Source organism: Cherax quadricarinatus, chromosome 15 (assembly GCF_038502225.1).
Source record: "Cherax quadricarinatus isolate ZL_2023a chromosome 15, ASM3850222v1, whole genome shotgun sequence".
NCBI lineage: Eukaryota > Metazoa > Arthropoda > Malacostraca > Decapoda > Parastacidae > Cherax > Cherax quadricarinatus.
Genome location: NC_091306.1, coordinates 45,567,589 through 45,581,120, shown reverse-complemented (window position 1 = coordinate 45,581,120; position 13,532 = coordinate 45,567,589). Strand labels below are relative to the sequence as shown.

At 42.8% G+C, this 13,532-nt stretch overlaps 1 protein-coding gene across 1 annotated transcript in view; it reads left to right on the top strand.

Moving 5' to 3' along the window:
- Nucleotides 1-11,262, top strand: part of LOC128703348 (uncharacterized) — a 605,694-nt gene extending 594,432 nt beyond the window's left edge. Inside the window, exons 6-7 of the mRNA XM_070085337.1 lie at nucleotides 7,598-7,724; nucleotides 9,072-11,262. Coding sequence (XP_069941438.1) covers nucleotides 7,598-7,724; nucleotides 9,072-9,245 — 301 coding nt within the window. The 3' untranslated portion in view covers nucleotides 9,246-11,262. The remainder of the gene's footprint in view (nucleotides 1-7,597; nucleotides 7,725-9,071) is intronic.
- The last annotated feature ends 2,270 nt before the right edge of the window (nucleotides 11,263-13,532 follow it).

Below are 13,532 nucleotides of genomic sequence, written 5' to 3'. Positions count from 1 at the left end.
AAGAGGGACTATAAATGTATTAATTCAAGGATTATGTGGAGTAAAATAAAGATTGGATGTGAAAAGTGGGTTATAATAAGCGTGTATGCACCTGGAGAAGAGAGAAGTGTAGAGGAGAGAGAGAGATTTTGGGAAATGTTGAGTGAATGCGTGGGGAGTTTTGAATCAAGTGTGAGAGTAATGGTGGTTGGGGATTTCAATGCTAAAGTGGGTAAAAATGTTATGGAGGGAGTAGTAGGTAAATTTGGGGTGCCAGGGGTAAATGTAAATGGGGAGCCTTTAATTGAGCTATGTGTAGAAAGAAATTTGGTAATAAGTAATACATATTTTATGAAAAAGAGGATAAATAAATATACAAGGTATGATGTAGCACGTAATGAAAGTAGTTTATTAGATTATGTATTGGTGGATAAAAGGTTGATGGGTAGGCTCCAGGATGTACATGTTTATAGAGGGGAAACTGATATATCGGATCATTATTTAGTTGTAGCTACAGTTAGAGTAAGAGGTAGATGGGAAAAGAGGAAGGTGGCAACAACAAGTAAGAGGGAGGTGAAAGTGTATAAACTAAGGGAGGAGGAAGTTCGGGTGAGATATAAGCGACTATTGGCAGAAAGGTGGGCTAGTGCAAAGATGAGTAGTGGGGGGGTTGAAGAGGGTTGGAATAGTTTTAAAAATGCAGTATTAGAATGTGGGGCAGAAGTTTGTGGTTATAGGAGGGTGGGAGCAGGAGGAAAGAGGAGTGATTGGTGGAATGATGAAGTAAAGGGTGTGATAAAAGAGAAAAAGGTAGCTTATGAGAGGTTTTTACAAAGCAGAAGTGTTATAAGAAGAGCAGAGTATATGGAGAGTAAAAGAAAGGTAAAGAGAGTGGTGAGAGAGTGCAAAAGGAGAGCAGATGATAGAGTGGGAGAGGCACTGTCAAGAAATTTTAATGAAAATAAGAAAAAATTTTGGAGTGAGTTAAACAAGTTAAGAAAGCCTAGGGAAAATATGGATTTGTCAGTTAAAAACAGAGTAGGGGAGTTAGTAGATGGGGAGATGGAGGTATTAGGTAGATGGCGAGAATATTTTGAGGAACTTTTAAATGTTAAGGAAGAAACAGAGGCAGTAATTTCATGCATTGGTCAGGGAGGTATACCATCTTTTAGGAGTGAAGAAGAGCAGAATGTAAGTGTGGGGGAGGTACGTGAGGCATTACGTAAAATGAAAGGGGGTAAAGCAGCTGGAACTGATGGGATCATGACAGAAATGTTAAAAGCAGGGGGGGATATAGTGTTGGAGTGGTTGGTACTTTTGTTTAATAAATGTATGAAAGAGGGGAAGGTACCTAGGGATTGGCGGAGAGCATGTATAGTCCCTTTATATAAAGGGAAAGGGGACAAAAGAGACTGTAAAAATTATAGAGGAATAAGCTTACTGAGTATACCAGGAAAAGTGTACGGTAGGGTTATAATTGAAAGAATTAGAGGTAAGACAGAATGTAGGATTGCGGATGAGCAAGGAGGTTTCAGAGTGGGTAGGGGATGTGTAGATCAAGTGTTTACATTGAAGCATATATGTGAACAGTATTTAGATAAAGGTAGGGAAGTTTTTATTGCATTTATGGATTTAGAAAAGGCATATGATAGAGTGGATAGAGGAGCAATGTGGCAGATGTTGCAAGTATATGGAATAGGTGGTAAGTTATTAAATGCTGTAAAGAGTTTTTATGAGGATAGTGAGGCTCAGGTTAGGGTGTGTAGAAGAGAGGGAGACTACTTCCCGGTAAAAGTAGGTCTTAGACAGGGATGTGTAATGTCACCATGGTTGTTTAATATATTTATAGATGGGGTTGTAAAGGAAGTAAATGCTAGGGTGTTCGGGAGAGGGGTGGGATTAAATTTTGGGGAATCAAATTCAAAATGGGAATTGACACAGTTACTTTTTGCTGATGATACTGTGCTTATGGGAGATTCTAAAGAAAAATTGCAAAGGTTAGTGGATGAGTTTGGGAATGTGTGTAAAGGTAGAAAGTTGAAAGTGAACATAGAAAAGAGTAAGGTGATGAGGGTGTCAAATGATTTAGATAAAGAAAAATTGGATATCAAATTGGGGAGGAGGAGTATGGAAGAAGTGAATGTTTTCAGATACTTGGGAGTTGACGTGTCGGCGGATGGATTTATGAAGGATGAGGTTAATCATAGAATTGATGAGGGAAAAAAAGTGAGTGGTGCGTTGAGGTATATGTGGAGTCAAAAAACGTTATTTATGGAGGCAAAGAAGGGAATGTATGAAAGTATAGTAGTACCAACACTCTTATATGGGTGTGAAGCTTGGGTGGTAAATGCAGCAGCGAGGAGACGGTTGGAGGCAGTGGAGATGTCCTGTTTAAGGGCAATGTGTGGTGTAAATATTATGCAGAAAATTCGGAGTGTGGAAATTAGGAGAAGGTGTGGAGTTAATAAAAGTATTAGTCAGAGGGCAGAAGAGGGGTTGTTGAGGTGGTTTGGTCATTTAGAGAGAATGGATCAAAGTAGAATGACATGGAAAGCATATAAATCAATAGGGGAAGGAAGGCGGGGTAGGGGTCGTCCTCGAAAGGGTTGGAGAGAGGGGGTAAAGGAGGTTTTGTGGGCAAGGGGCTTGGACTTCCAGCAAGCGTGCGTGAGCGTGTTAGATAGGAGTGAATGGAGACGAATGGTACTTGGGACCTGACGATCTGTTGGAGTGTGAGCAGGGTAATATTTAGTGAAGGGATTCAGGGAAACCGGTTATTTTCATATAGTCGGACTTGAGTCCTGGAAATGGGAAGTACAATGCCTGCACTTTAAAGGAGGGGTTTGGGATATCGGCAGTGTGGAGGGATATGCTGTGTATCTTTATATGTGTATGCTTCTAGACTGTTGTATTCTGAGCACCTCTGCAAAAACAGTGATAATGTGCGAGTGTGGTGAAAGTGTTGAATGATGATGAAAGTATTTTCTTTTTGGGGATTTTCTTTCTTTTTTGGGTCACCCTGCCTCGGTGGGAGACGGCCGACTTGTTGAAAAAAAAAAAAAAAAAAAAAAAATATATATATATATATATATATATATATATATATATAGATATATATATATATATTGTGCAGATTAGGTAAAGTTGGTCAATTTAGCAACAACTAATTTAAAATTAAGTCCTTTCTAAAAATTTCTCCTATACATTTAAAGGTATATATTTTTCATTTATATTAATGTAAAAATTAATCATTTTGCACTAAAAGAACCTTAGAAAACTTACCTAACCTTATTATAACAAGCCTAATCCAACTAAATATATTTTAGATAAGTTTAGGCAGTGCTTGACTTGAAGATTCATGAAGAAGGTAAGAAATTCGACACTGTTCCAGGCATGCGAGGTAAAATACTAAACACTTAATATTTACAAGCCTCTGTGTGTGTATATACGTAAACATTCCTCTATATAGTCACAGTCTCTTGAATGTTACTGGATAAATTTACATACAGGACATTCTTGTCCCATTAATTTCGGAATTTTCCCAAGGTGCCAACACAGCAAATATACGAGAGTGGATGTTGTTGCTGTGTGTAAGTTTAAGTATGAAACTAATTCACCGGGAGTGTGACTGTATACAAAACAAAATGTAATTAATACTACACAATTTTCATCACTTTTTATATCATACAGATATTTCAAGGATGGAAGACAGTTAAATGGAAACTAAATAAAATAGAACAGAAGGATAACAGAACAAGGAAACAGCTCAGCAAGTCTGTATTTACTCCACTTTTAGATCATAGTCGGCAAAACTTTCTCCAAGTAAAGCTTTGCCGTGTTATTAATATCTTTGTTCTTCCATACCTAATACAAAACGAAGCCCTGAGAATTATTCTTGGCTGCCCTAATTATTATTATTATAATAAAAAAAAGAAGCGTTAAACCACAAGGGCCATACAGCTCTGCAGGGCAGGGAAGGAAGCGAGAGTATCGGGTGGCAAAAGGGAGAGAGATGAGTAGTAGGTCATGGAGGGCAGCGGGGCAGTGGATAGTGCAGGGGTAGAGGGTAGCAAAAGATTGAGGTAGAAAGGGCTGAGGGAGAGTGCTAAAGGCATCAAAGTTTGTGGAGTAAATCAGTTGTTGTCAAAAAGTCAATGAGAGATTTAAAGGAGGGTCTGTCAGCAAGAAGGGAAGGTAAAGAGAGAGCAGCAGAGCAGAGACGACGTTGGAGGTAAATTCTGCGTGCTCGTTGATAAAGTGGACAGTCTAACAGAATGTGGCTAACAGATACTGGAACCTGACAATTCTCACAGAGAGGAACAGGGTGTCACTCCATGAGATACCGATGAGTAAGACGGGTGTGGCCAATGCGAAGACGGGAGAGAGTAGTCTCCCAACCTCGACACTGGTGACAAGAAGACTGCCAGAAACCTAGACTCGGTTTAATAGAATGAGGTTTGTTATTGAGCAGATCAGACCAACGTTGTTGCCAACGGGTGTGAAGGTGGATAGCCATTATAGCAAAATAGTCCGTGAATGGAACACCTCTATATGAAACTGGAAGGTCATGTACTGCTGACCGCGCAGCAGTGTCTGCCTGTTCATTGCCCTGTTCGTCAACATGACCAGGGACCCAACAAAAAACAATATCTTTATGCTTGGTAGAGATACAGCGTAGCCAAAGTTGGATATGGAGAACTAGGGTCTGGGTGACCAAATCGCCAGCAATTTCTACACTGTTGCGGTGTAGGGATCACCTTTCGAACCTGTAACCGATGTCCTGCGACATAAACAGAGGATGGGAGTTCACGGCTGTGGAAAGTTAATCGACCCTCATTGCAAGGGTATGGTCTCCACCCGCGGGTAGGAAGGACATAAGTGTTTTCTTTGAGGATTGGGAGATCTTGGAGTTCCAGCTGTTCAAGAATGACGTTGCCACATGTCTGGAAATTCTGTTGGACTATGGTATGGGGCAGAATGACAGTACCACTAAAAGAATTGAGGGAATGATGCTTTTCGATAGCGACAGGAGTATTATCGTTATATGAAAGAAGGGAAAGATCATGGGCTTAGGTAAAATTCTGGACAGTGATGATGCACATACCGCTCTTGAGAGCATGAAAGGAAATATCTCTACCAACATGGCGTAGGAGCACCTTGTCAATACTATGGTCGGAAAGATAGGCCATAGAGGAAGTCGGTCGCAAAGTAAAGAATTTAGTCCACTGTGCATTCTGAAACTGAGCGTGGAAAGGGAGTGCATGGCGTGCCGGTCTTTTCTGAGTAGAACGAGAAGGTGGCAAAGTATCATCAACAAGCAATTGACGTTGGCGTTTAAGAGTGGGACCAGAGTTGGTCCGACGTGGGATGGGCTGGCAATTCGAAAATTGCCGCACTGTAGAGGGAGAGGCTGGAAGCATGGTCAAAGGAGAGCGGAGGTCAGACAAATCGAAGGAGTCAGTCGAAACCCCGGTACCTGAAGATGGTGATGAAGCAGCACCAGCAAGAGGTACAGGGGCATCAGGAGTGTCCGAAGAGTGGTCAAAAAACGAGGCAGGATCAGAACGGGGTGCAGTATCAAGAAGGGGCCCGGGGGTAGCAGGGTCAGGGACTGGGTCTTCCATGGTTAGGTTACTAACCATGGAAGGGGAGAATGGGGAGGAATAGTTCCTAGGAGGAATGAAAGGGCTGGAAATCTTCCCTCCGTGCCCAAGAGGACCTCAGCACCGCAAGTAGAACCCGTGCCATACCCTACCCTTCAAGCCAGTAAATCAGCAATCTGGGATAGCAACCTCACATCTGCCGAGCTACCTCGGTGGACAAAAGAGAGGGTGGCCGGATATCCGCCACAATGCATATCTCCTTTGGCCACCACCCCCGGAATCCGAAAGGCAGCCTCCAGAGATACACTCGTCTCCCGAAAGACACCCAAAGCCACCCCCTCCCCCGGGAAACCAGAGAGGGATCGGGACATCCTCAGGCGATCCAGATTCCATGGCAAACTACACCACCGCCAAGAACCTCAATGGAATAGGATGGAACCCAGTACCCTTCCCCCTACCTAGTTAATAATGTGCCTGTGGGAAGAATCCCAAAGGCCAAAAAGAGGAAGGGAATAAGGGAGGGATGGGGAGGAAGAGGAGGAAAGGAAAAAGGGAGGACGGGATAGGGAAGGGGGGGATTGGGGGTAATTAGGTTCGGTCTGAGGAAGGAGACCAACAGGTCTAATTCCTCAGACCAAGAGCCTCTTCACCACGCCAAGGAGCCCCCCTTGAAGAGGTGGCTGCCCTAAAATTCCCAGGATTCTTAATATTAGGCAGGAACTCTGTGTTTCTATTATCACTGATAAGATAATTGAGGTTAAGATGGAATGTGATTAATTAGAGTCACTACAATTCTTGCTTAAAGTCTTAAAAGGAAAAATCAAATTTAAATATTAAGTTTTATAACCTGAGGGAAATGTATCTCTGTAGACAGTGAAAGCATCTCGTCTCTGAAAGTGTTGAATTATGATGAATTATGGGGATTTTCTTTCTTTTTAGGTCACCTTGCCTCGGTGGGAGATGACCGACGTGTTGAGAAAAAAATCTTCAAGCCCCCTCCCAAGAACTCATATTAAAAATAAATAAGAGAAAAAAGGAATTATCATACATTTTTTTCTGATTCCATCACACACTGAATTACTCCTATATGACAAAGTTTTTAAATTAGCCAAGCAAAATAGACTGGAAGAAAATGACGAATATAATTTTCATATATCTTGTGTCAAGCATCAGGAATAATGTTAGGAGGGAAATAAATGATCATAGGTATACACTTACAAGTCTGAGTAGATCTATAATTTACTATGAGAGTATCAACGTAAATAAGCAGATTGACTGATAATGTATTGGCCAGGCTTAAACTTATTTACAAGTGTTTCTGGCAGTTTGGCGTACACGGTGATGATCAAACAACGTAATGACACGATTACAAACAAACCACGGGCGGGGCTTGAACTCTTCGCTCTGGAGTTTTACGACTCTCTAACCGCGAGTTCAAGCCCCGCCCATGATTTTTATGAACTATGTGATCAGCCTTACGGTCACTCTCTAGAACACTGTGCTTGATTGTTCACTTATTTGAGGAACTAGAGAGAGAGATAGAGAGAGAGAGAGAGAGAGAGAGAGAGAGAGAGAGAGAGAGAGAGAGAGAGAGAGAGAGAGAGAGAGAGAGAGAGAGAGAGAGAGAGAGAGAGAGAGCATAGTAACTTATGTGATACGTTAATGTATTTTATTAATGAATGTAAAAAATACAGATTTATTAAGCAAATATCCTAACTTTGTTTGCAACAGGTAAGACATAATTTGTAGATATATATATCCACATGTACTTCTACTAGCCCCTGTGGGGCCTAATTCCTAGGCAAATTGTGTATCCATATGATCTTGCGCTGCTGTTCATGATAATAATATGGGGTGCACAATGAACTAGCCGCTTCAGTGACAAAATCTATCTAATCTCTGGGTTCCTTTTTTTTTTTTTTTGTCTTTCAAACCATGGTTAGGGAAATTTTAAATATTTATGATAAACAAGGATTAATTGTCATGTTTAATTAATTTTGTTGCTTGGCTTGCAGGTGGGGGAAGATCCGGATGTTGGAGCCTTACCAAGAACCCTACAAAGAAGCGGAACCTCAGCTCCTGCAGCACCGACCCTCCTGCCCCATGGCCGACCCCTGCACCCTCCCTGGAAACCCCCTCAAGGTAGTCACTCAACCATTCGGCTCTCCCTCCCCCATTATGGTAGTGACTCAGCCCCAGGACTGCCATTCAGTATAGTCCCTCAACTTCATTACTCTCCATCAATGTAGTACTGAAAACACCGTAGTGTAGAACCTTCACTTCCTTTGACTTGTTCCATCACAACAGTTCCATTTGCTCCATCAGAAAACCTTCATAAACTTCACTGCCCTCAATCACACTGTCACAACATCCCCTATCAATTCTACTTTCTACATACATCTTAATATGTCCAACTGAAGCAGTCACAACAACTGTTAAAGGAACTTTTTTACATATCCTGTAAGACGCAACTCTGCTATTGCCTGAAGGACGCAAGTCTCTGCTATAGCCTGAAGGACGCAACTCTGCTATAGCCTGAAGGAAGCCACTCTCTACTATAGCCTGTACTGCGTTGTCTTATACCCTATACGATGCAACTTTTCCATATCCAGTAGGACATAATTTTTCCATTCTCTGTAGGAAGCAACCTTGCTATGTACACTGAAGGACGCAGTTTTCCCATACCCTGAGTGACGCAACTTGCCATATCTGTAAAACGCAACTTTGTCATTTCCAGTAGAACGTAACTTTGTCATTCCCTGTATTACACAACTTTACTATGCCCTGCAGAACTCAAATATGCTACGTCCTGCAGGACGCATCTTTTACGTGCCCTGTATCATGCAGCTTTGCCATACGCTGTAGAATGCAACTTTGTCATAAAGTGAAGGACGTAACTTTCCTATACTAAGTAAAATGTACGTGCTATATTCTGTAGGATGCAACTTTGTCATGTCCTGTAGTACAGAACTTAGCTTTATTCTTGTAGGACGCAAGTTTTCTATGTCCTGTAGAACGCTAGTTTCCTATACACAATAAACTGAAACCTTGCTAAAATCTGTCGAACACTTAGAAACAGGTCAACAGCGAGGACGTCGGGTAGTATACCAATGCCTGAGGACCTCATTGTTGAGGTTAGCTAACTTGTGTTTGAAGATATCCTTCACCGAGGAAGCATAACTTCAGTGATGGTTCCTGTTAGGTTGGTGATCTGCTTCATTTACTCTCTACTTCTGTTGAGCGACACTAGCCAAATTCCACATATATTTATGCATCCTCCTCCATAAACTACAATAATGAGTAGTGTGTCATTGTAGATGTAGATAAATTTATCTTTGGAAAGCTACAAATTATTCACCGTTTACCTACTGTGATATGCAAGAATCTTGATTAATAGATAAATTGTTTTTGTTCCCATTCCTTCCTTCCGCTCTTTCTCCTTGCCTTGTTCCCTCCAACAAACTCTTCTCCTGCCCCCTCCACCACCAGCCTGAGTACATGGGGATGCGTCGCCTTCGTCAAAACTCTGTCTTCGTGGGTCGAACTCGATCTCACAGCCTCGAAGTCCACCCACCGAGGAGGGTGAAGAGCGCCTTGAATCTGACCACGCTGGTGCTGCAGGAGGCTGAGGAGGAGGGTGCTATGGCTACCACATTCACCTAGCTGGCCGAGCCCACTCCATTCACCTAGCTCGAGCCCAGCAGAGATTATCTTCACCTAGAAGGCAACAGAAGCAGCAGCTTCACTGTGGCCACCTACCTACAAGTGTTAAGTCTGTATTCACCTGGCTGGCAGAATCATAGTCGCCATCTTCACATGGATATATGCACTATGAACTCCATATTCACCTAAAAGAGACGTCATGGTCAGTATCTTAATCCCATTGCACAATTCCGTCACCTTTGCTTCACTCATCGCCATCACTCTCCCGACGAAATTAATATTTATACTGTGATGTGCTAAAGCCGTACGGATCATTTATCGCACAGAGCAGTGGAGGCTCGATCCTGAGACAGACGCAAGATGGTGATAACAGTAACTGGAGATGATAATGAGCATAAATACAGTGATGGTGGTGATGGTGGTGATGGTAGTCCAGATGTTGACTGTATGGTAGTGGTGATAAACATGTTTGTGTTGATGATGGGTGATCATATATATTGATGGTAATGGCGTCGTGTTGGTAACGATGCGGCCACATGAAGTTAATACTGTTTGATGATTATCCGGACAGTGATCAAGGTGATTTTAATGAACATAACGATGACAATGTCTATTAAGTTGTACAAAATGTCATTGGTAACATCTTCAGTAAAGCTATGTAAACTAGGATAATAGAGGTGGTAAAGATCCTGATAATACTGATGATAATAGACATGATAATGATTACGGTGACAACAATAATGAAAATTATGATTAAAATGAAGATGTTAACAATTATAACAATGGTGTTAATGACGATACCAGTGACAAGACAAATTGTGTTACACGGGTTTTAGAGAAGAAAGAATTAAAAACAGTGAAAGAAAGCGAATAAAGAAATAACAGACATTACATAATATATTTTCTTCTCACTCACCTACAATACATATAAATATTATGAATGACAATCTCTGAGAGTGTATACATACCTAAGTTACAATTCTGAGTTAATTTCTTTGTGTACTCACTGGAAGAGTGACGGTGATGACTAAAGCCATTGTGACGTGACCACAGTTGGTGGGGTAACTTGACAGGCTGAGTGACGGTTCCAACTAGGAAATGGTGGAGTGATCTCCAACATAGTTCTCCTGGAAATGGCAGATTCTTTGTCAAGAAAATTGTGAAGTACTGGTTATCGGTGTGAGTGGATGTTGTTGATGATGGTTACTGGTTATGACAGACAATAAAAGTAGGTGGTGTTGACGGTCTTAGTTTTAAGTTACGAGTGATGATTTGAGTTTATATATATATATATATATATATATATATATATATATATATATATATATATATATATATATATATATATATATATATATATATATATATATATATATATCGAGCCGAATATGTAAAACTGGTCAATTAGCAAGAACTCATTTAAAATTAAGTCCTTTCTAAAATTTTCTCTTATACGTTTAAAGATATATATTTTTAATAATGTTAATATAAAAAAATTTAATTTTGCTCCGAAAGGATCTTAGAAAACTTACCTAACCTTATTATAACAAGAACAATTTATTTTAGCCTAACCCAACTAAATAAATTTTAGATTTGTTTACAATAATTTAATACTAAATAAACACAGAAATATTTTTTTTTCGTTAGGTTCAAAATGATTTTGGCGAAATTATTGCATACACAAATTTTCACTTGTTCTATATGGCAAGATGAGCGTTACTATTTAAGCCAAGATCGCAAGTTCTGCCTATTCGGCACGACATATATATATATATATATATATATATATATATATATATATATATATATATATATATATATATATATATATATATATATATATATATATATATATATATATATAATTTGACGATGCAATTTCCTTTTCAGTATAATTCACTGTAGTTGTATAGTTGCAGCATAGATTATATTAGTCATACTTCTCCAGAATACGAAGCGCTACATCCTATATCTGCAACTCAGTTTCTGCCAACAGTCTTGTATACAATAATGATTATATTAATGTTTCATGAAGGTGCTGAATAAAGGTATCTTCCCTATGTCAAGTCTTATTTAATCCTTTATATTTAGATCCAATTATTATTATCTCCATCTGTCTCATGTTGTCCCTCTAGTTTCCCAGGCACTGTATGACTCCTAAGGGTTTAGTGCATCGTCATGAATATACTTATAACCCATGTTTTTTGTATGTATAAAATCCAATTGCTATATACATAGCATGAATAAAATTTCACAATTTATATGGTGAATTAAATAAATCAATAATTTAAAACAAATTATTATATTCATTGGGGAAGTTTAAGCAGGACTTGCATGTTGCAGAAGGCGGTCACCTTCGACAGGACTTGCATGTTGCAGAAGGCGGTCACCTTCGACAGGACTTGCATGTTGCAGGAGGCGGTCACCTTCGACAGGACTTGCATGTTGCAGGAGGCGGTCACCTTCGACAGGACTTGCGTGTTGCAGAAGGCGGTCACCTTCGACAGGACTTGCATGTTGCAGAAGGCGGTCACCTTCGACAGGACTTGCATGTTGCAGGAGGCGGTCACCTTCGACAGGACTTGCGTGTTGCAGAAGGCGGTCACCTTCGACAGGACTTGCATGTTGCAGAAGGCGGTCACCTTCGACAGGACTTGCATGTTGCAGGAGGCGGTCACCTTCGACAGGACTTGCATGTTGCAGAAGGCGGTCACCTTCGACAGGACTTGCGTGTTGCAGAAGGCGGTCACCTTCGACAGGACTTGCATGTTGCAGGAGGCGGTCACCTTCGACAGGACTTGCGTGTTGCAGAAGGCGGTCACCTTCGACAGGACTTGCGTGTTGCAGAAGGCGGTCACCTTCGGCAGGACTTGCGTGTTGCAGAAGGCGGTCACCTTCGACAGGACTTGCGTGTTGCAGAAGGCGGTCACCTTCGGCAGGACTTGCGTGTTGCAGAAGGCGGTCACCTTCGACAGGACTTGCGTGTTGCAGAAGGCGGTCACCTTCGACAGGACTTGCGTGTTGCAGAAGGCGGTCACCTTCGACAGGACTTGCGTGTTGCAGAAGGCGGTCACCTTCGGCAGGACTTGCGTGTTGCAGAAGGCGGTCACCTTCGGCAGGACTTGCGTGTTGCAGAAGGCGGTCACCTTCGGCAGGACTTGCGTGTTGCAGAAGGCGGTCACCTTCGACAGGACTTGCGTGTTGCAGAAGGCGGTCACCTTCGACAGGACTTGCATGTTGCAGGAGGCGGGCACCTTCGACAGGACTTGCGTGTTGCAGAAGGCGGTCACCTTCGACAGGACTTGCGTGTTGCAGAAGGCGGTCACCTTCGGCAGGACTTGCGTGTTGCAGAAGGCGGTCACCTTCGGCAGGACTTGCGTGTTGCAGGAGGCGGGCACCTTCGGCAGGACTTGCGTGTTGCAGGAGGCGGGCACCTTCGGCAGGACTTGCATATTGCAGGAGGCGGTCACCTTCGGCAGGACTTGCATGTTGTAGGAGGCGGGCACCTTCGGCAGGACTTGCATGTTGCAGGAGGCGGTCACCTTCGGCAGGACTTGCATGTTGTAGGAGGCGGGCACCTTCGGCAGGACTTGCATGTTGCAGGAGGCGGTCACCTTCGGCAGGACTTGCATGTTGCAGGAGGCAGTCACCTTCGGCAGGACTTGCATGTTGCAGGAGGCGGTCACCTTCGGCAGGACTTGCATGTTGCAGGAGGCGGTCACCTTCGGCAGGACTTGCATGTTGCAGGAGGCGGTCACCTTCGGCAGGACTTGCATGTTGTAGGAGGCGGGCACCTTCGGCAGGACTTGCATGTTGCAGGAGGCGGTCACCTTCGGCAGGACTTGCATGTTGCAGGAGGCAGTCACCTTCGGCAGGACTTGCATGTTGCAGGAGGCGGTCACCTTCGGCAGGACTTGCATGTTGCAGGAGGCGGTCACCTTCGGCAGGACTTGCATGTTGCAGGAGGCGGTCACCTTCGGCAGGACTTGCATGTTGTAGGAGGCGGGCACCTTCGGCAGGACTTGCATGTTGCAGGAGGCGGTCACCTTCGGCAGGACTTGCATGTTGCAGGAGGCGGTCACCTTCGGCAGGACTTGCATGTTGCAGGAGGCGGTCACCTTCGGCAGGACTTGCATGTTGCAGGAGGCGGTCACCTTCGGCAGGACTTGCATGTTGTAGGAGGCGGGCACCTTCGGCAGGACTTGCATGTTGCAGGAGGCGGTCACCTTCGGCAGGACTTGCATGTTGCAGGAGGCGGTCACCTTCGGCAGGACTTGCATGTTGCAG